Raw genomic sequence first — 22,304 nt, 5'->3', positions numbered from 1 at the left:
TTGATCCGAATGAATAATTTTATTTAATATCTTTTTTAATCTTTTTGCTATTATTGTTGCCAGGATTTTATAGTCGGCATTTAACAGAGAAATTGGCCTATAATTTTGAATAAATTGATTGTCCGTACTTTCTTTTGGGATTAATGATATACTGTATATGCATTAAATTTGGAATTTGGCATTTTGGCTTGCTCTAATACCTCATTATATATATCCGACATAATTTCTTCCAAAACTTCCTGAAATTTTTTATATTTATATAAATATTATATAAAATTTATAAATTATTTTAACTTTATTTTTAACTGTGATGTTTGTATAGATGTTTTTATCTTGGCTGTTCACCGCCCTGAGTCCGAAAGGAGAAGGGCGGTATAGAAATTTGAATAATAATAATAATAATAATAATAATAATAATAATAATAATAATAATAATAATAAAAATAAAAATAAAAATAAAAATAAAAATAATAATAATAATAATAATAATAATAATAATAATAATAATAATAATAATAATAATATACTTCCGCCAAAATTCCATCTGTCCCTGGTGTTTTGTTATTTTTTTGGTTTTTTTTTTATTGAAAAGTTTTACAAAAAAGAAATACAATAAAAAAAATTTCCCCCTGTTTCCCTCCCTTCCCCCCCCTTCATCCCCCCCGACTTCCCAGAGCAAAATACAAGGTATTTCATTTAATCAAACATAAACTAGATTAATCTACTTATCCTCAAAGTACTGCCTCCCCCACTGAAACCTTAACTCCACTACAGATAACCAAATACTTCTAATACTAACAATCATTCATAAGCTATTTGATATTTTCTTGTCTGATACTTATTTTGAATATAATCAATCCATCTTCTCCATTCCGATACGTAACTTTCTTGCGTGTGGTCCTTCAAGTACGCCGAGATTTTCGCCATTTCTGCTAGGTTTGTTACTTTCAATATCCACTCTTCAATAGTAGGCAAAGAGTCCTTCTTCCAATATTGAGCTACCAGCAGCCTAGCTGCTGATATTAAGTTCAAAATCAATTTAGTCTCTGAAACTGTACAGTCCATAGTTATACCCAATAGAAACAATTGAGGAGTAAATTTCAACCTTCTTTTCAAAATGTTCTGCATCACCCACCAAATTTTTATCCAAAATGCCTTGATTTTCTTACAAGTCCACCATATATGATAATAGGTTGCGTCATTACATTCACATCTCCAACATTTAGCTTGCAAATTCGAGTACATACATGATAATTTTTAGGATCTAAGTGCCATCTATAAAACATTTTATAAAAATTCTCTCTCAAATTTTGTGCTTGCGTAAATTTAACATTTCTGACCAAAATCTTTTCCCACGTTTCCATCATCACTGGTTCCTGAAAGTTTTGTGCCCATTTAATCATACAATCCTTAACCAATTCCGTTTCTGAATCTATTTCCAGTAATGCATTATACAACCTTTTAATATGCATCTGACTTTGATCTCTAATCTGTTTCACCAAATTTTCCTCATTTTGCATAACCCCAATTTTTTGATCCTCCCTCCATCTAGCTTGGAGCTGACCATACTGAAACCAAGTATAAATTATCCCTTCTTCTTTTAATTCATCTAGAGATTTCAATTGCAACTTGCCCCTTTCCAAAAGAAGAAGCTCTTTATAAGTAATCACCTCTATTTTTTGCTCTGTACTTATATTTTCTATTACATGTCTGGGGTTTGCCCATATAGGTATCTTATAGTTCAGCTTATATTGGTACTTTTTCCAAACCCTCAACAATGCATTTCTAAGTATATGATCCTTAAACACTTTATCCACTTTTTTTCATACAACAATGCCATCCATATAACAAATCATAACCTTCTATGTTTAACATTCTTTCTTCAGTTAAGTTAAACCAGTCACTAATTTGTGATGAAGCTGCTGCTTCCTAATACAATCTTAAATTAGGCATTTTAAGACCTCCTCTCTCATGTATATCCTGTATAATTTTCAGTTTGACTCTTGGTTTCTTCCCAGCCCAAATAAAAGTATTAACCCCTTTCTGCCATTCCATCAGATTTCCATCTTTTTTAAGCACTGGTATCATTTGAAACAAAAATAAAAACCTAGGTAATACAATCATTTTTATTGCTGCTATCCTTCCCAGTAGTGATAGTTGTAACTTCTTCCATTTTTCCATTTCTTTCTGTACTTTTTGCCAAAGAATTTCATAATTATTTTTATACAATTTCGTATTTGAGGATGCAATATATATTCCTAGATACTTTTTAACTACTTCAAACCCCATTATCCTCCCTAACTCTTCTCTTTGAGTTATAGATAAATTTTTAGTTATCATCTTTGTCTTGTGTAGATTTACTTTGAATCCAGATACTTTACCATATTCAGCTACTATATCCAACATATAGGGAGCCACTTCTATAGGTTGAGATAAAGTAAGAACCAGGTTGTCTGCAAACGCTCTTAATCTATAATCTTGCTGTCTAATTACAATTCCTTTTATTTTGTCAGAATCACGTAGCTTATTCAACAAGACTTCTAAAGTTAAAATAAACAACAATGGCGACAATGGACAACCCTGCCTCGTACCTTTCTCAATTTTAAACACATCTGTTAAACCTCCATTAATTATTATTTGTGCTGTTTGTTCCTGATATATTGCTCTAATTGAGTGTATGAAATACTCCCCAAAGTGCATTTTTTCTATTATTTTAAACAAAAATTGCCAGTTCAGTCGATCAAATGCTTTCTCTGCATCCACGAATATAAACGCTGCAGGGACCTGATTATTTTTCTCCAAATATTCCAATAAATTTATAATTTGCCTAACATTATATTTCATCTGTCTCCCTTTTATAAAACCCAATTGATCATTGTGAATAACTTGTTGCATAACTGGCATTAGTCTATTCGATAGTATCTTAGCAAAAAATTTGTAATCCGTGTTCAAAAGTGAAATTGGCCTAAAATTTTCAGTTTGATACAGTTTTGATCTTCCTTCGGAATCAATGAAACAAAAGCTGTTCTCCAAGAGGGTGGAACTCCTCCCCCTGATTGAATTTTACAAAATAGAGTTCTAAGCGGCTCTACCATTTCAAGCTGTAAGTTCTTATAATAAACAGCTGTTAGTCCATCTGTTCCTGGAGCTTTCCCTATTTTTTTTTTTTTTTTTTTATTGCAAAAGTTTTACAATTACATTTTCACCCCTTTTTTTTTCACCCCCCCACCCCCCTCCCCAAACTTCCCGTCCTCCCTAACCCTCCCTAACCCTCCCCCCCCAGACTTCCCTATTATGTACTCATAACTAATAACACTGATATATATACCTGAACCCATCCCTCCCCCTACATAATTTTCCCTCTTTGTCTCTTTATATTAAAATATTTCTAATACATTGTTTTCAAATAAAAGCTATTTGATACTTTCTAATTTGGTATTTGTTCTGAACATATTCTATCCACCTTTTCCATTCCCATTCATAAGTCTCTTGTGAACAATCTTTTAAATATGCTGAAATCTTCGCCATCTCTGCAAAACTGGCCATCTTCGAAGTCCATTCCTCGATAGTAGGCAAAGCTTCATTCTTCCAATATTTACCTATCAACAATCTTGCTGCTGTTATCATATACAATATTAATTTTGTTTCATCCCGTGTAAAACCCTTAACTATGCCCAATAAAAACAATTGTGGAGAAAATTGAATTTTTTTCTTCAAAACATTCTGCATGACCCACCATATTTTTATCCAAAAAGCCTTAACTTTCCTACAGGTCCACCAAACATGATAATACGTAGCATCCAAACATTCACATCTCCAACATTTTGGCTGAACATTAGGGTACATACATGACAACTTTTTAGGATCTAGATGCCATCTATAAAACATTTTATAGAAATTTTCCCTCAAATTCTGCGACTGTGTAAATTTAACATTCTGAACCCAAATTTTTTCCCATGTTTCCAACATCACTGGTTCTTCAAAATTTTGTGCCCACTTAATCATACAATCTTTAACTAATTCCGTTTCTGAATCCCTTTCTAGCAAAACATTGTAAAGCCTTTTAATATGCATTGGACCTTTCTCTCTTATATGTCTAACCAATTCTTCCTCATGCAACATAATACCAGTTTTTTGGTCCTCTTTCCATCTCAGTTGTAATTGATTATATTGTAACCAGGTTAAATTAATCCCTTCGTCCAACAGTGTCTGCAATGTCTTCAACTGCCATCTGCCCGCATCTGTAAAAAGAACCTCTTTGTATAAAAACCCCCCGAGTGACATTATATTTGTATTCCACAAGGTATGACCAAGATCCAGCCATAGCGGTATTTTATAATCCCATTTGAGTCGGTGCTTCTTCCAAACTCTCATCAAAGAGTCTCTAAGTATATGACTTTTAAATACTTTATCAACTTTGTCATCATAAAATAGGTAAGCATGCCATCCAAATTCAAGATCAAAACTTTCTGCATTCAATATTCCAGCCTTTTTACTTCCAAACCAATCACTTGTTAAAGTTAAAGCTGCTGCATCATAATATAACTGTAGGTTTGGAAGTTTAAGGCCTCCTCTTTCTGGAACATCTTGCATAATTTTCAATTTCACTCTCGGCTTTTTCTCGTTCCAGACAAACTTATTAAGTCCAGTTTGCCAAACTTTCAGTTGTTTATCACTTTTAAGCACCGGAATCATTTGAAACAAAAACAGAAATCTTGGCAAAATGTTCATCTTAACTGCTGCTATTCTTCCAAGTAAAGACAGTTGCAGCTTTTTCCAAGTCTCCATGTCTTTCTGAGCCTCTCGCCACAACACCTCATAGTTATTTTGAAACAATTTCATGTTTGATTCTGCAACCTGAACTCCAAGATATTTTACCTTAGGTACAATTTCAAAACCTGCCCTCCTTTCAAACTCATATTTACGATCTTGTGTCATATTTTTGACTATCATTTTAGTCTTTTTTGAGTTCACTCTGAAACCTGAAACTCTACCATAGTCTTGTATAATGTCGTTCATCAAGATTATTGATTCCATTGGTTGTGATAGGGTAACCACCAGATCATCTGCAAATGCCTTTACTCTATAATCCTCTTGCCTTATCATTATGCCTTTCAAAATTTTTGAGTCCCGTATTGTATTTAGCAAGACTTCCAATGTTAAAATAAATAAAAGTGGGGACAACGGACATCCCTGTCTTGTTCCTTTTTCAATTTTAAACTCTGTCGTCAAACTTCCATTAATAATAATCTGTGCTTTTTGCTCTTGATAAATTGCTGAAATTGCCTGTGTAAACTGGTCCCCAAAGCCCATCTTTTTTAAAGTCTTTAGTAGAAAATTCCAATCCACTCTATCAAAGGCCTTCTCCGCATCCAAAAAGACCAGCACTGCAGAAATCTGTTTATTCTTATCAAGATATTCCAATAAGTCTATTACTTGCCTTACATTGTCCTTCATGTATCTACCCTCAATAAATCCCGCTTGGTCCTCATGAATCACCTTTTGGATTACTGGCATCAACCTGTTGGCTAATACCTTCGCGTAAATTTTATAGTCTGTATTCAAAAGAGATATTGGTCTGTAGTTCTCTGGTTTTTTAGGACCAACTTGTTCTTTTGGTATCAAAGATATATAAGCAGTTGTCCAGGATGGGGGTATTTTACCCCCTTGTTGAATATTGCAAAATAAATCTCTAAGTTGTCCCACCATTTCAGCTTGTAAAGTTTTATAGTACACTGCAGTCAAACCATCCGTGCCAGGAGCTTTGGCTGTTTTTAGCTGTTTAATTGCTGCTGTTATCTCCTCCTCTGTTATAGGATAATTCATTCTTTCCTTTTGTTGATCAGTAATTTTTGTAACTCTCTTATCCTTTAAATATTTTTCTATAAGTCCATTCTGCACCTCATCTTTGGCATATAGTTTAGTGTAATAATCCACAAAAGCTTCTTTAATTAGTTTTTGTTGAAAGATTTCTTTCCCTCCAATATCAATACTATCAATAGTCCGTATACTTTGTTTTTTCCTCAATGTGTAAGCCAACCATCTGCCCGATTTATTAGCATTGCAAAATGTATTATGCTTCGCGTATTGTAAACTTGTTGCAACTTGTTCCGCCATAAGCATTTGGAATTGGTCTTTCAAAAGTTTTATAGCACTTCGTATTCTTTCATCTGTTGGGTTTTTAATAAGTAACTGTTCTTTATTCTTTATTTCCATTTCCAACTCAGATCTTTTCTTTTGTCGGAACAGTCTATGTTTAGAATTCATGTAGATAAGTACCCCTCTCATATAAGCTTTACTTGCATCCCAAACAATTTCAACTGGGGTACCTTTATTCAAATTTATTTCAAAAAATTCTTTCAAATGCTTTTTAAGTTCTATTATATTTTTTTCATATCTAAACAGGTTCTCATTTAATCTCCAAGAACGTCTCTCAACCTTATCCATCTCGATTTCTATCCATACAGGACTATGATCAGTCAAAATTCTTGGAAAAATCTTTGTTCTTTTTGTCTTAACAAGTAGATCATTTGACAACAAGATAAAATCAATCCTAGAAAAAGATCTATGTCTATCAGAAAAAAAAGTATAATCCAATTCATTTGGGTTATGTATTCTCCAAACATCTTTTAGTTCCATATCTTCTTTCATATCAAAAAAGGTCTGTGGTAATCTAATTCTAGACTTTGCCAAGCTCTTTTTATCTAATTTAGAATCAATTACTCCATTCCAATCTCCCATAATTAAAATAGATCTGTAGTCCCATTGCAATATTTTAGTATGTAACATCTTGTAAAAATAATCCTGTTGTTGGTTGGGAGCATAAATTCCAATCAAAAGAATTTGTCCATTTGCTGTAAACAATTCAATTGCTACAAATCTACCATCTTGATCTACTTCTATAACTTTTGCTGTTAATTTTTTATTTACATAAATAACCACACCATTCTTTTTCTGCAAAGTTGAAGATATATAATGTGCTCCTAGTTTTGAGTTTATCAAATATTTTTGATCTTGAGTTGTAATGTGCGTTTCTTGTAAACATATTATATCATTATTAAATTGTTTCAAATATGTAAATAATTTTTTCCTTTTCTGTGCTGAATTCAACCCATTGACATTCCAAGATAAACACTTAAAGGTCATTAACCTCTTCATGGAGCGCGGAGCAATATGCTTGAAGTTCATCCACAAGCTTCGATCTCGCTCCTCCCATAGCGCCAATCTCTTGTGCAGTGCTCTTAACTGCCTTCTTGTCTTGTCTTTCCTGTTGTTGTTGTTGCTTCTGTTTAAGTAGCTTGGATTGAGCTCTAGTTATACGTTGATCTTTAACTTCAGTCAACTGAATCAAATCCAAAATTGGAGAAGAATCCAGCGATGGCTCACTCAGAATACCTCCTTCTGCACCTTGCACGTTTTCTAATTCCTGCTTAGACTGTTCTTTCAATTGCCTCTCTTCACTCTCCTTAATCTCCAGAACTGTAGATGTACGTGGAGATGGTGTTCTTTCCATAAGAATAGTACTGTAAAAGTGTTGTGCCTTCTCCACGGTATTCAACCGATATCCTTCTCCCTTATATCTGAAAATTACCCCAGCTGGTGCATCCCACCGGAAGGGTATCTGTAAATTTTTCAATTCCTTAACAAGAAAACCAAATTCTTTTCTAGCTTTCAGCATTTTAGGAGGTAACTCTTTAAAAATTACAAGCCGTGAGCCCCCCACTTGTATAGAGGTGTGGAAAGATTTTTGCAGGATATCATTTCTAATTTCTCTCTCAGTAAAGTATATGACCACATCTCTGGGTAATTGTCTTTGCCTGGCCACCCAAGAGTTCACTCTGTAAATTTTATCTATTTTATGAAATACCAAATCAGGATTAACTTGTAGAATCTTAGCCAGGGCTTCAGAGCAAACTTGTCTCAAGTCCTGTCTTTCCTCCTCTCGAATTCCCCGAAGCCGTATGGCAAATTCCATCGCCCGGAATTGTATCATAACAATCTCATCTTCAATTCTCTGCATTTTATTGTCAACTTCATCAATTTTATAATCATTGTCTTTCATCCTAACATTAACTTCTGATTTAAATTCTTCAACTTTAAAATCAACTTTCCCAATAAAATCTGCCAGGCCAGACGCCACTTCTGATATTTTTTTGGTCACCATAATTTGATTCTGTTTCACCATGTCTTTAATTTCATTAATTTCCTGCAAAAATTCCTGATGTGATTTTTGAAGTTCCTGTTGTGATTCTTGAAATTTATCATCCAAAGTTTTAGAAATAAATTCTTTTAAATCTGCCACATCAAATTCTTTTTTCTGAGTTTGTAACTGTTGAGCAGGGGGAAATTGCGTTTGCTGTTTGTGTGTGGGGGATCCCCCCCCTAATGCCTTCCCTTCCTGCTTCTTTGAAGCCATCCTGGCTCGTGATCTAGTTTTTCTAAAGAGGGAGGTTCCTTTTCCTTTCCCTCCTGCACAAAGACTTCTAAAAAAGTCCCCCAGATTTGATCAAACAAGGGTTAAAATAAAGCAAAGTCCAATATTGAAAAGGGAAAAAATTTCCGAGTTATTTCTCTTGTAACAAGCAAGGCAGCTTAGTAGCAACTTGAAAACTTTGTAGCAAAACAAAGTAACTTCACCAATCCACACTCGCTGGCTCGTTAACTCTGAAGCTAGGCGCCATGTTTTTTCAAAGCACTTTCACTCACTCGCATTTTCTCAGATTGAAAAGTCAACAAAGTGCTAATACTTGCGTTTCCAAATTTCAGGATTCAGGTAGTTTCGCTGTTTATTAAAGCTGGTTCTTTCGCTTTAAGTTTCCTGCAGCCGGCTTGTTCTGCAGAAGCAGAATCGTCCCACGCCGCCCGGAGTCTCAGCAGGTTGGAAGGGAGCCGCACCTGTTTCCTCCCCAGAAACAATTCCCTGGGGGGTTACAGGGGCTCGACCTGTGCCCTGCTATCTCTCCTCCAATAATCCTCAGGATTTTGAAGTTTTCGAGCCGCTTCTCGATCGCGAAGCGGCTCTACAGGCGGCGGGGCTGGCGGAGCTTCAAAGAGCGCCGCCGTCGCCGAAGACAAGGAAACCGGAAGTTCGAGCTTTCCCTATTTTTAACTGCTTAATTGCCACAACAATCTCCTCAGAAGTTATTGGTTGATTCAATCCTTCCTTCTGTTCCAACGTTAATTCCAAAATATTCCCTTCCTTTAGATATCTATCTATATCTATACCTTGTATTGAGTCACTAGCATATAACTTTGTATAAAATTCCCAAAAAGTCTTTTTAATCATATTCTGTTGGTAAACTTCCTTACCTCTATATTCTATTTTACTAATGACTCGTGCTTTCTGTTTTTTCCTCAACATGTAGGCCAACCACCTACCTGGTTTATTGGAATTACAAAATGTATTATGTTTAGCATATTATAAACTAGTTGCCACCTGATCAGCCATTAACATATTAAATTGCCCTCGTAGTATATTTATTGTTTCTTTTACTTTCTTATCTCCTGGATTAGATATAAGTAATTGTTCTTTCTTTTTTCTTTTTCTGTTTTTTAATTGCCTCTCTTAACTCTGTTAAAGTAATTTTCCCATTCAACATTTCCCTATCTTCGTCTGTTATACTTGGCAAATTCCTCTCCTGTAGGTAATTTATGATATTTTCTTCTTTAATGTTTTCTTGACTATATAGTATTTGAAAATAATTTTGAATAATATTTTTCCCATCGATTCTATGATGCAAATTTCCTTGTTCATCTTGTAGATATTGTATCAATTTTTTTCCCCAATTTATGGATGAGCCATCTCCCTGGTTTGTTTGCCAATTCAAAATAATTTTGTTTTGCCAATTTTATATTCCTTATCATTTCTTCCTGTTGTAATATATTGATTTTATGTTTCATTAACTCTATTTCCTTTCTAATTTCCATGTTTTGGGGATCTTTCTGAAGTGATAGTTCTAATTTTTTCAGCTTCTCCAATGTTGGAGACATTTGTTGTTCCTTCTTGACATTTGTTGTTCCTTCTTCTCTTTGTTTCTTCTCGCCATGTACGCAATAGTTCATATAAGTTTTGGCGGCGTCCCATAGGTTTTGTGTTGTAGTATCTTCATTCCTATTCTCTTTAAGAAACATCTTTAATTCCTTTTCCATTGTTTGTGTATAACGTTTTTCTTTTACAATTCTTTGATCTAATGTCCATCTCTTCTTTTTTCCCCTATCTTTCCATTTTAATACTAAGGGACTATGGTCTGCCCAGGTGTTCGGCATAATATCGTATCTTCTAGATTATTGATCAATTCTGGGTTCATCCATGCCATGTCTATTCGAGGCCATGAGTTATGTGGATGAGAGAAGAAGGTGTACTGTTTTTTCTGTAAATTTAATTGTCTCCATGCATCACTTAAATTAAACTCTTTTGCCATTTTGAAAAATGCATTTGGTAATTTTCGTCTTTTATTTTTGTTTTCTTTCACTGTCTTATAATCCAATTTATTGTCTACCACTCCATTGAGGTCCCCTATTATACAAATATTTTCACCCTCTAATTCCGTTATTTTCCTGTGTAATTTATTATAGAATTTTTCTTGTTTTATGCTTGGTGCATAAATTGTTACTAGCAGAATTTTCCTATAATTTGTACTTATTTCCATTATTAAAATTTTTCCGTCTTTATCACTAAATATATTCCTAGGATTTAACCAATCCTTTATATATACAGCGATCCCTCTTTTTTTATTTTGTGCCAATGCCGAGAATACTTTCCCTAATTTAGGACATTTTATGAAGTCGCTATATTTTTCTTGAATATGTACCTCCTGAAGGCAGATGATATCCATTTTTTATTTTTGTAATCTTGATAGTATTTGTTTACGTTTAGTGACTGAGTTGATGCTGTTTATATTTAATGACAGCATCTTTATTTCATTTTCCATCTTCTTATTTATCTGTTGATCTCAGTCCTCTCCTTACTCTGTTCTCGGTCTGTGCTCTAGTTCTGGCTTCTTCTCTCACTTGACGCTCTACTTCCTTATGGTCTCTTGTGTCTTGTTCTATAATTTTTTCCTCCAAAATCTGATCTTCTTGGTTTTTACTTTCTCCTTCCTCCCTGCTGTCTTGTTCATCTTCTCCGCATATGTAGTGATCATAGAACTCCTGAGCCTTTTCTAATGTATCAATCTGAAATTTCTTCTCCTGCCACATTATCAACATCCCCTCCGGATGAGCCATTGAAACATCACTCTATATTTTAGTAATTGTGTAGAGAGAAAATGAGAAATTCGTCTTTGTTCTCTTACTCTTTTTGGAATCTGTTTCAGTACCGTAATCTCCTTGCCATTGTGCATCAGTGGGTCTTCTCGTGTTTTGCTATATACTTCGTCTCTTATCTTTTTCCTAACAAATTTAACATGAACTTTTCTTGAAAGTCTGTTCCTCCGTGCGTAATTCGTATGGAACTTGTATGCCTCATTGATTTCATTTTCCAGTTCTTGTTTACATTTTTGCAATATTTCCGCTAGTAGCTCAGCCATCAGTGCAGGGAGATTTTCTTCTTTGTTTTCTGGGATATTTTGAAAGCAGAGATAGAACATCAATTTCTCCATCTCCAAAATTATTATGGCTTCTTCCAGTTCCCTATGTTCTGCCACCATTTTATTTGTTACTATGCCCATTTTTTCCCCATATGTTCCATTTTAGCCTCTACCGACTTTATCTTTTGTTCATTTTTAGTTATCATCTCCTGCATTGTACCAATTTTAGCATCTAGCTTTTGTATCTCCCCATTTACTTCTTCCATATCATTCTTAATATCTTTGTGATTGGTTGTCATGACCTCCTGCATTTTTAACATTGTTTCCTGTATTGCTAATAAGGTTGACTGCATATATTGTAAATTAACAGTAGAGCCAGATTTTTCACCTCCCAACATGGCTTCCACCGATTTTGATTCTGAGGGGTAAACTGCAATTGAAGTTATTTTTCCCCCTTATTTTGGTGACTGTGGTAGTTGTGCTTGTCATTTTGATATTCCTAAAAACATTTTTCCACAGTGCCATATTTTTTAATCAACCGTATTTCTTTATTCCTCTCTTCCAATCTTTATCCTTCCATATTTCCCTTATATTTTTCCCTTTAACTGTTATAATGTTCCCCAATAATCTCTTATTATGTTATGATATAATCCTTAATTAAGTCAATTCCAATTTTTAACAATCTGTTGATTAATAAACTATTAAGATTTGATTAATAATTATTAATATATAAATCAACAGTAATCAATAATTCATCAATGTATTCCTTCCTTCCTAGACTTCTATTACCATTACAATTAACAACCTTAAATATATTTCTATATATACTACTCTATTCACTTACAATTAAGTGAAGATCTATTAATATACAGAACTAAATATATAAGTATGTAGATAAACAAATATTAATATGGGTTAATACAAGTTATAAATATTTGAGTATATGTAAATAAAAATAGATATTATCTAAATATATAATGACTACAAATATAGATATTTAATTATAAACACTTCAATTGATGTGTAGATATTTATTTATTTATTATATTTCTATACCGCCTTTCTCCCGTAGGACTCAAGGCGGTGTACAGTCAAGAAAAATATAGACACACAAACATCATAAAATTGCTAATTAAAATTATTACTTAGTTTGGTCAATTAAATAAAACCCAGAATTAGATCACATTCAAAAAATCATTCACATGTTCATATGTTTAGCCCCGCCTGTTGGAACATCCGGGTCTTGAGGGCATGGTGGAAAGCATGGAGATCAGGGATATTCCGTATCTCTGGGGGCAGTTCATTCCAAAGGGTTGGAGCCCTCATAGAGAAGGCCCTCCCCTTGGGAGTCGCCAGTCGACATAATTTGACTGACGGTACCCTGAGTAGTCCCTCCCTGTGAGAACGAACTGGTCGGTGGGAGGCTATTGGTGGCAAAAGACGGTCTCGTAGGTACCCAGGTCCTAAGCCATGGAGCGCTTTAAAGGTGATAAATAACACCTTGAATCGCACCCGGAAGACCACCGGGAGCCAGTGCAGCTCGCGTAGGAGAGGTGTTACATGGGTGTAACGAGCTGCGCCCATAATCACCCGCGCAGCTATGTTCTGGACCAGTTGGAGCCTCCGGGTGCTTTTCAAGGGGAGCCCCATGTAGAGAGCATTACAGTAGTCCATACGGGAGGTAACTAGGACATGAGTGACCGTGCGCAAGGCATCCCGATCCAGAAAGGGACGCAACTGGCGGATCAGGCAAACCTGATAAAAGGCACCCCTGGCCACGGCCGTCAAATGGTCTTCTAAAGATAGCTGTGAATCCAGGAGGACACCCAAGTTGCGGGCCCTCTCTGTGGGGAGCAAGATCTCATCCCCTATTGTCAGTGATGGTACCAGCTGACTATACCGTGACTCCGGAAGCCACAGCCACTCGGTCTTGGAGGGGTTGAGTCTGAGCTTGTTTCTCCCCATCCAGATCTCTCTATATAAAGAGTTCTAAATGTTTCTTTTTAGTTTTTTCTTCGGTTTCTTCAATTAGTTGTTAACGGTCATAAGAGTTTTTTAATAGAGTTTTTTCACCCCTTCCTTCAAGATGTCTTCTTTGTTCAAAACTGCACAGTCACCTTCATTGTCAGTAGCTCAGCTTTTAATCTATCGCCTCCAACATATCCTTCAAACCTGACACTTTCTCTTCTTACACCCCAACAACAACATCCAAGGTTATAAAGTTTCTTCTAGCACCAAAAAATGTAGCGAACAAGTTCCAATCCATTCATTTGCTCAACTCACCACGATAGGTTCACTCCCTGTTTGAGAGCTCTCGATCTCCACTCCCACCACTGCCTTGCCGCTCAAGGTCCCTCTTGAAGTCTCACTTTGCCACTTTTCTTTCGAATCTTTTAACAATCTCTGAGAGTTTTCCCTTTCTGTAATTTTTATTTTCCTCTCTCCGGTTCTTCAAGCTGCTTTCCACTATTCACTCCCTGTACAAATCATTGGGGCATTATGCCTCTGGATCCACCATTCTCAAGCAGATTTCTTCCCTGTGTATCTGACGCTCACACTGCTCCACATTCAAACTCCGAAGAAACCCCTATACCTTGCCGATCCCTCCAAGATCCGACCTGCCAAAAAAGCTTCAAAAACACGGAAAATTCACCCACATCTTTTTTGAACAGAGTATTGGCCATATCTTATCTTATACAATTTATCAAATTCAAATACACTTTACTCAATTACAATTTTTGCCACAATTTTCTTTTTTCCCTTTTTTAATCATATCTCAATATGTCTTTGCTTACTTATATAAACAACATCTTCATTCGCCCTCAAATTCTAATTTTCCTGCTTATTCATATTTATTCTCTTTTATTTTTTAACCATTCATTCTTTATCTTAGTATATTTATATATGTTCGGGGTTGCCTTTCTTCCATTTCATCTTTTTTGTTGTACAGCAATCTTTCTTCTCAATCCTGCCATCTCCCTCTCTTCTTTCCGTCTTACTTTCTTTTTCCCTCCTCTCCTGCTCCTCTCTACTTCCTCTTCCTTTCTCCTTCTCCTCCTTTCTTCCTCCCTGACTAGCCCTCTCTCCTACTCTGATTTCCCTTCTCTTCCTTCCTCCCCTCTCTTCCATCTCTCTCTCTTTTCCCCTTCTCTTCCATCTCTCTACTCTCTACTCCTCTTTCATCTCTCTCTCTCTATTGTTGTATTCATTTTCAATTTAATATTTTCCACTATGGTGTCCAGGCAACCCCAATCTTTCTCATTTATTAAAAATATTACTCGAAATTCCCCTCCACTTTTTAATTATTAATAAATATTTCAACTTATTGCATTTTTTCCTTGAAACCTTTGTTAAAATAATCTTCCAACCCTTGCTTTTTTCCCTTTAACAATGTATTTCTTCCGTTTTACTTCTTACAAGTCTGTCATTTACATCATTTACTAACATTTCATTTTCATTCAATTTTACATTTCAATTTCAATTCCCATCTTAATTTCAATTAATTCTTTTGTTGCTTTTATTTCTCTCCACTTAGTGCTTCTGCCAACATCAAAACCAGTTCATTTTTTTCACATTTCATCTATTGATCTATTTTACATTAAACAGTATTTTCACATATAATTTCTACAACTAACATCCTTCTCTTTATTAACATATTAATATTTTCACTGACTCTTAACCATTTTCTTTTAAACTCTCCACAATCCCATTTCTTGATGCTTTCCTCCCTTTTTCCCATTCCCTTACCTTTTTCCTCCTCCTTTTCTTATATCTCCCTTTCTGCCTCTTTTCACTCTGTTAATTTTCCCTCTCAATATTTCCCCATTTATTTCTCTTCTTTTCAGTTTTGAGATGTATTCTCTCTTATCCATTTTTATTCTATCACTGTTAATCCCAGTGTAATCATCTTTATCTTTATCTTCATTTATTTCCTTTTCAATATTTTCTCCTTATTTCTCTTGCTTCTCATTCATCTTTTTCTGTCTTTTTTCTTGCATTCTAACCAATCCTCTGCTTCCTTATTTCCCTTAAATGCTTCTCTTATTTTTTCAAACATCTCCCTTAATATCTCACATTCATCCTCCCAATTCTCCATATTGTCACTTTAGAAGGCTAGAATTTTCTAATTTATTATTTTCATTTACTTATACTTCTAGTTTCAAAGTCCATGCGATATCTCCTTTTTCTTTCCAGATAGTGTCCAATTCAAATGCTCACTTGAACCATCACAATCTCAGTCCTCATCCTCTCTGCTTCTCTTAATCTTTTCAGCTATATACTCCTATGGCTCTTTAAAGTTTAACTTTAAAGTACCTTTCCCCCCCCCCTCTGCTTAAATTCCCAAGTGCAAATTAGCCGCTAATTGCTTGTTGGGACTTCTTTCAAGCTTTTAAAAGTTTTTTCTTCTTACCTGTGAGTTGGCTGGTACTCATCCGGTAACAATACTCTGTTCAATCACCACTCCTGCACTTCCTCTTTCTGATCGTGGCTGCTCCGGCTTTTGACAGCTCCATGGCTGCCTTCCTTCGCTGATGGGTCGAAGACTAATGGCAGCACTTCAGGGAACTTGCTCTTTCCCTCTCCGTGCCAGCCTGCGTCTTCTTTCTTCACTGTCCCCTAGGGATCCCCAAAATTGGCTGGGATATCAGTGCTCTTCTGGAACTCCAGAATCCACACCGTATCGCCCAATGCTGGCCACACCCTCTCTCAATGAAAGTACATTTTGATTTGTGATATAAATGTGTTTAATATAAAAACTACACATGCTCCTACATTGTTTTTTTAAAATAATTTTATTTATAGTTTTTTTCTTTAACATCCATAAGTGCTTGGTGAACAGTGCATTGTCTGGGTCAATGTATATTATACACAGTACTAATAACAATAATAATAATACTGTGTAAGTATAAATACTAATAATCTTTCAACTTCTAACATTTATGTATACATAGTAATTATAATGTATTCTATTAGTCTTTATCTATTTGTGTCATTTGTTGATTTATCTCCTCTATTCTTTCCTCAGCTCCTTCTGTTTTCTCCTCTACTTTCTGAATTTTTTTGTTCATTTTTAATTGTCATTTGCTGAGGGTTTTCTAGTCTCACATCTGTATCCATCAAGTTTATCATCTCCCTATGATTCTTTGTCATAGTTTCCTGAAACATTGAAGCATCAATAGCATTTCTTTTTAAAATATATTTGATTCTCCCTGTTGGTACATTTTGTATTAATTTAATAGGCCACCAAGATCCCCATGTCCCAATTACCCAGAGACACCCAAGTGGCCAATATTAGTAAATTTTACTCAGTCCCGGAACTGTTCCTCAAAGTCCACACAGTTTATAGTCCTCAAAATTTTCCAGTTTGCACCCTCTCAGTTGTCCACATTTATAACTCTTGTTTAATTTTCTTCTTTCTTCTTTCACCTCATAAGAAGTTCTATTAAATAGTATTAATAATCCAGAATAGCCCACCAAATTTCTACAAATCTCATTAATCCAGAGTCAAGTATTTAATTTCCAGGTTAATTTCTGTTAATTATAATCAACACTGCCTTAAAAAATCTTCAAGAGACTCACCAGTCATTTCCCAGCAGCCAGAAAAACAAATAGATATGAAAACAAAATAAAAAGGCCTTCCAGGTATTGTTTAGCTTTCTATTTCCTTTCTTCTACTCCTTGTTTTTCTTCTGTTATCAATCTCATTCTTTGTCAAGGACTTTTGGCAATTTTTCCCACCATGTTATAGTATAGTATAGTATTTCACCAGTAGGTGGCACCCCAGCTCTAAGTTCCAGCATTAAATGAAGCAAAAATGGAACAGCTGACTGTCAAAAGATCGAAGAAAAAAATCCCGATTTTCCTTTATATGATTTCTTTCAGTAATCCAACAATATTATCCACAAATTAAGTCACTTTTTACAATACTACATGTTCCAGTTTGGTCTTTCTATATTTTAAAACTTCATAGTCTTTCATAAAAATTAGTTTCTCTTAGTTTCTCTTTTGGGTCTATAATCTATCTCTGTGTATTAGCTCGCTGCTTTCTCAGATTTTGGAGAGTCTTTTTTTTTTTTAATTATTTGGGTTTAGTCTCTAATAGAGAAATTGAAAATCATCTCACCCAGTTTCAATCCTCTGTTCATGAACTGTTCCTGCTCATAATCTTGTTCTGGTTGTCACAGCTTCGTGCTGGCCAGAATGGCTGTCATCTCTGCTGCCGATCAGGAGGATTTCTTTGGATTTAGAGAGGAAATTGCCATTTCCTTGCAGTTGAGAAAGAGGCCCTTCTATCTTCACCACCCCTCCAAGGTGACCCTGTAGGGTCTCCTGGCAAGCAGGTATCAGCTGGGTTTCGCAGAGGCCCACTATCCCATGTCCGTCTCGCTGCGAGACCAACCGGTCATATTGCTCCTACATTGTTTTAAGGTGGTAAATAAGCATCATATCAATGTAAACAAGAGGAAGCAGTAGTAAACCCCAAATTTACAGGTTCATTTTATGTCCAAACTCAGAATTATGATTAAAGAAGCCTAGATTTGTAGAAGAAGAATAATCCTGGCCTAGGTTGACATGCAATTCTGTTGTTAGGAGCAATTAATTACAATTTAATGTTCACATATAAGGGAAAAGTAGCTCTTCCTAGTTTTTTAACCATTTTTGTGAAGAGACAGACAATGGGACAACATTGAAAATAAACATGCAACTTAATTCCAGCATAGTTTATTAAATCAGGGTCCTTGTTCCAAATTGAAACAACTGTGACTTGTCAACTGGTGAATATCTTTGCCTTAAACCCCTTCCTTTCTCATTAAAAAAATAAAGAAGGTATAGATTGGTACCTTTGTAATAATACATATTCATATGTGACAAAAAACGATGGTTGTTTCGGATACCACTCAAATTCTACTAAAAGGGTGCTGGAATACTCTCACAAAAGTCAGAGGTGACAATGTATAATACTTACTTGATGATGTCCCCTTCAAGAGCAATCACTCGTTTAATGATCTTCTGTTCTGGGTTTCTTGGAGATCTAGGTAAAAAAATGGAAGGGGCAATTATTCACTCAGCAGGGTTCTCATTGTTTAAAAAAAAAATGAAGAGAAAAACTAGCCTGAAAATGAGGACTGTGCAGATTTTGGTATTCTGTCTGATATTGCATCTATCATTGCAGAAGTGAAGCTATTGCCATCACTGTCATTTCAGTCTACTGTGTAGAAAAGGGGACAAGAACCAGAAAAAAAATTAAATCCGAAGACCAAGGTAATTTATTCTCTTCTTGTTACAAAATAAATGTAGAAAATATTCACTCATGATCAAATTAATGCCCTATTATAGAGAATGCTGAGATGGATTCAGATATTTAAAGATGAATTTACTACTAAATGCCAGCACAGTAGCTGTCAGGTGTGCCTCCTTTCAATTCTCAAGAAAGAAAAACCCCGACTCCATTTTCATAGAGAAAGGTACTTTTACTGAGTATTGACTGAATGCAACCCAAAAAAAAAAAAAAAAAGCAAGGTCTGAGGCAATAGGCGCAAAAATTACATATAGAAAGCATCCCCAAAACCCTTCCCCCAACTGTCCAGCCTGGATTATCCAATCCACATTCCCCCCAGGGGTCATGTGGGGTGCAGCGTCCGATAGTGCCATCCTCCTGCTATGCCACGACGGTTGACCTTGAGTAGTTATCAGATTCAAAGAAAACACTGAATAAAACTTTCTCTTCTCTTCTCCACCAGCTCACTTCCCACTCCCAGACAGTTCAATAGCTCCCCCCCTCCCCCGTTACAATGGCAGCCGAGCAAGCAAGCAATGAAAAAGCGGAGGCTGACAGTAGCATACATAAACATTTATGTCAGTCATTTATTTCAGAGTAAATGGAATCACAATCTGATGAAGACATTTCTCTTTTAAAACAGTTTTTTAAAAATGAAGAGAGCTCCATACTGCATGGAAGAACATAACTTAAAAAGATATGATAGTGACAACAGTTATAAGATACTCCACTAATTTTTTTAAAAAAGAGTACAGAATCTGCTGATTATCCAACAGCTTCCTGCAATACTGATTGTATAATATAATGGTCAGAAATTGGACAGATAGTCCTCATTTAGCAAATTGCTCACAGTTACAACAGCCATTCTTTGCATTTGCAACCATCATAGGTCTATAAAGCAAAGGAAAGCTGAAGAAAGATCATAAGGACAGAGTTTCACTCCGTGATTGCTTCACTTAACAATCAAATTGACATTCCCAATTGTGGTCGCTAAATTGGTATCCTTTGCTTGATAGTATCTAAAATTTCCACCTTGGAAAGAAGTTAACAAGTATTTTAAGAAATTAAATACATCTACATACATATATAGATACATATTTCAAAATGAATCATAGAGATCAGTGGGAATTATATTGTTAAAGGTGTTCAAGGATCGAGCCTAATAACTCCATTACACAGGTACTCTTTGAATCAGCAGTCTTTATTCATAAGTGTCTCATTCTTGCAGGTACAGCTCTGGAACTAACTCTGGACCGCATGGCTGGACCTTAAGTACCCCTGGGGCGTGGCCAAGGTAAGGAGGGGTCAATGGGTTAGGGTGGACCCTGGGAGTCGGCCTGTCCAGCCCCCCTGCATGCAGCCCTGGATCTGAGACCAGCCATTTATCTGTGACAAAACCCCCTCTAAATGCCTGATCTGAATGCCCATGGAGTGTGTGCACCTGAGATGTTGTCTTTGAGAGTACGCCTTTGGATGTTAAGTATGTATGTTGTTTATTTTGTAAAGGTTTCGTTAATATGTCCGCTGTCTGCTCTTCGGTATCGCAGTGTATGACCTCTATGAACCCAATGTTTGAAAATTGCCTGACATGTTTGTGTTTTATGTCAATGTGCCTCGACCTCTGGCCTACTGCTTCAGCTTTCGATATTTCAATTGCAGCTTTATTGGCCTCGTGGATAGTGATCGGGTAGGTGGGCTCAGTCCAAACATTTGTGAGCAGGTCATCAAACCAAACCAGATTGTTGGCGTCTTTGGATAGGCATATGAATTCGGCCTCTGTCGTGGATGTGGCTACCAGGTTCTGTTTACCTGTGTACCAATGTACTGGACTGTTGTTAAGGAAGAATATGTAACCTGAGGTGCTCTTCCTACTTTTCACGTCTCCAGCCCAGTCGGCGTCAGCATAGCAAGTGAGTGTGGGTTTTGCAGCTGCTTCAGGTTCTAGGGATAGGCAGGCGTCTGCACTATGTTTTAGATACCTCAGTACCCTCTTGATGGCCTCCCAATGGTAAACGGTGGGATTACCTACGTGTCAGGATAATAAGTTAACTGGCAAGGCGATGTCGGGCCTTGTCCAGTTCGCAATGTACAGTAGTGACCCTATGGTGGATCTATAAAGTGTATTGTCCTTGAATGCCTCAGCCTCATTATACATGTCCTTTATAATATCCAGTTGCATTGGTGTCTCACATGTTTTGGCATTAGCCATGTTGCATTTCTGCAAGAGTTCCAATATTTTGTCCTTTTGTGAGAGCTGGAAGCCTTTGTCAGTCTTCATGATCTGTACCCCCAGGTACTTGTCCACCTTACCTAGTATCTTTAACGAGAAGTGTCTCCCTAACTCGTTAGCGAAATCATTACATTTGCTGGCCTGGTCACTGATGTACAATATATCATCCACATATATCAGGACATACTCAATGGAGTTGTTTACCTTCTTAATGAAGAAGCAATTGTCTGCTGAGGTGGCTGAAAAACCCATAGACTTCAAGGTTTTAGACAAGCACTCGTACCAACATTTCCCTGACTGTTTTAGTCCGTACAGGCTTCTGTTTAGGACCCAGGTTTCTCTCTTTGTGGTACTTTGGCTGGGTGGTGCCCTCACATAAATCTTCTTGTCAAGCTCAGCATGTAGGTAAGCGGTTTGTACATTGAACTGATGTACTTCCAGGCCAAGTAATGATGCAATCACCAAGGCACATTTCACACTTTCAGCTCTGACGGTGGGGGAGTATGCCTCTGTATAGTCCTCTGGGTACTTTTGGGCGAACCCTTGCGCCACATCTGGTGCCTATGGGTGTTTTGTCTTTTGGGACTTCAGAGGGGGTGTATACCTTTAGTTCCCTTAGGCTACTCATCTCCTTTTCCATAGCCTGTTCCCACTTGGCCCTCTCTCCCTCTGGTAGCCTTAGCACGTCTTCGTATGTGTTGGGGGTTAGTTGGTTAGTGTGCATAGATAAGACATAATCCTCTAAATTTTTTGGTGCCTTGCCCCTGTTTGCCCTGATTGGCCTGGCTGGTGGTGTTTCAGTGTCATGTAGGTACTTAGCCTCCTTCTCTGTGAGTGAGTCTATCTTAATGTTGGGGTGGTTCTCCTTCCATTCCCTAACTTGTACCTCCTGTCTCTTGGGTTTGTCCTTTCCCTGCTCTGTGGTCCCTTCTGTGGTGTGTTCTGTCTCCCCCTGACTGTCTTTGGGTCCGTCCTTACTGAGGAACACCTCATTGAGGTGTATTTTGGACCAGTTGGCGTTTTCATGGAAAACAGCCATTCATGATATTATGAATCTGTTGTTACTATCTATGAACCTGAATCCCTTCGTCCCCGGTTCATATCCCATAAACCTCAATCTCCTGGATACTCTGTCTCCCTTGTGTCGCAATTGCCTGGGGATGTGTACATCAGCTGTAACCCCAAATACATGTAGGTGTGACACCTGTGGTTTCCTCTGGTACATCAGCTCATATGGAGTTTTGTTCAGGACACTGGACCACAACTG

The 22,304-nt window shown here is 36.5% G+C and overlaps 1 protein-coding gene and 1 long non-coding RNA gene across 4 annotated transcripts in view; one reads left to right on the top strand and one right to left on the bottom strand.

The window, feature by feature from the left end:
• LOC148112871 (uncharacterized) overlaps window positions 1-22,278 on the top strand; it is a 48,625-nt gene extending 26,347 nt beyond the window's left edge. Inside the window, exons 2-3 of the long non-coding RNA XR_015728768.1 lie at window positions 18,703-18,791; window positions 20,036-22,278. This is a non-coding gene — a long non-coding RNA (uncharacterized LOC148112871). The remainder of the gene's footprint in view (window positions 1-18,702; window positions 18,792-20,035) is intronic.
• The window catches only part of IMMP2L (inner mitochondrial membrane peptidase subunit 2), a 409,805-nt gene that overhangs the window by 95,274 nt on the left and 292,227 nt on the right, over window positions 1-22,304 (bottom strand). For all 3 annotated transcript variants that reach the window (XR_015728767.1, XM_060689055.2, XM_034408851.3), the window contains exon 4: window positions 18,496-18,561. Coding sequence is in view for 2 of the 3 variants with exons in the window: in XM_060689055.2 (XP_060545038.1) it covers window positions 18,496-18,561 (66 nt within the window). In the remaining variant the exon portion in view is untranslated. The remainder of the gene's footprint in view (window positions 1-18,495; window positions 18,562-22,304) is intronic.

This window comes from Pantherophis guttatus, chromosome 7 (assembly GCF_059756535.1).
Source record: "Pantherophis guttatus breed Tessera chromosome 7, ASM5975653v1, whole genome shotgun sequence".
NCBI lineage: Eukaryota > Metazoa > Chordata > Lepidosauria > Squamata > Colubridae > Pantherophis > Pantherophis guttatus.
This window is presented reverse-complemented; position numbering and strand designations above follow the sequence as displayed.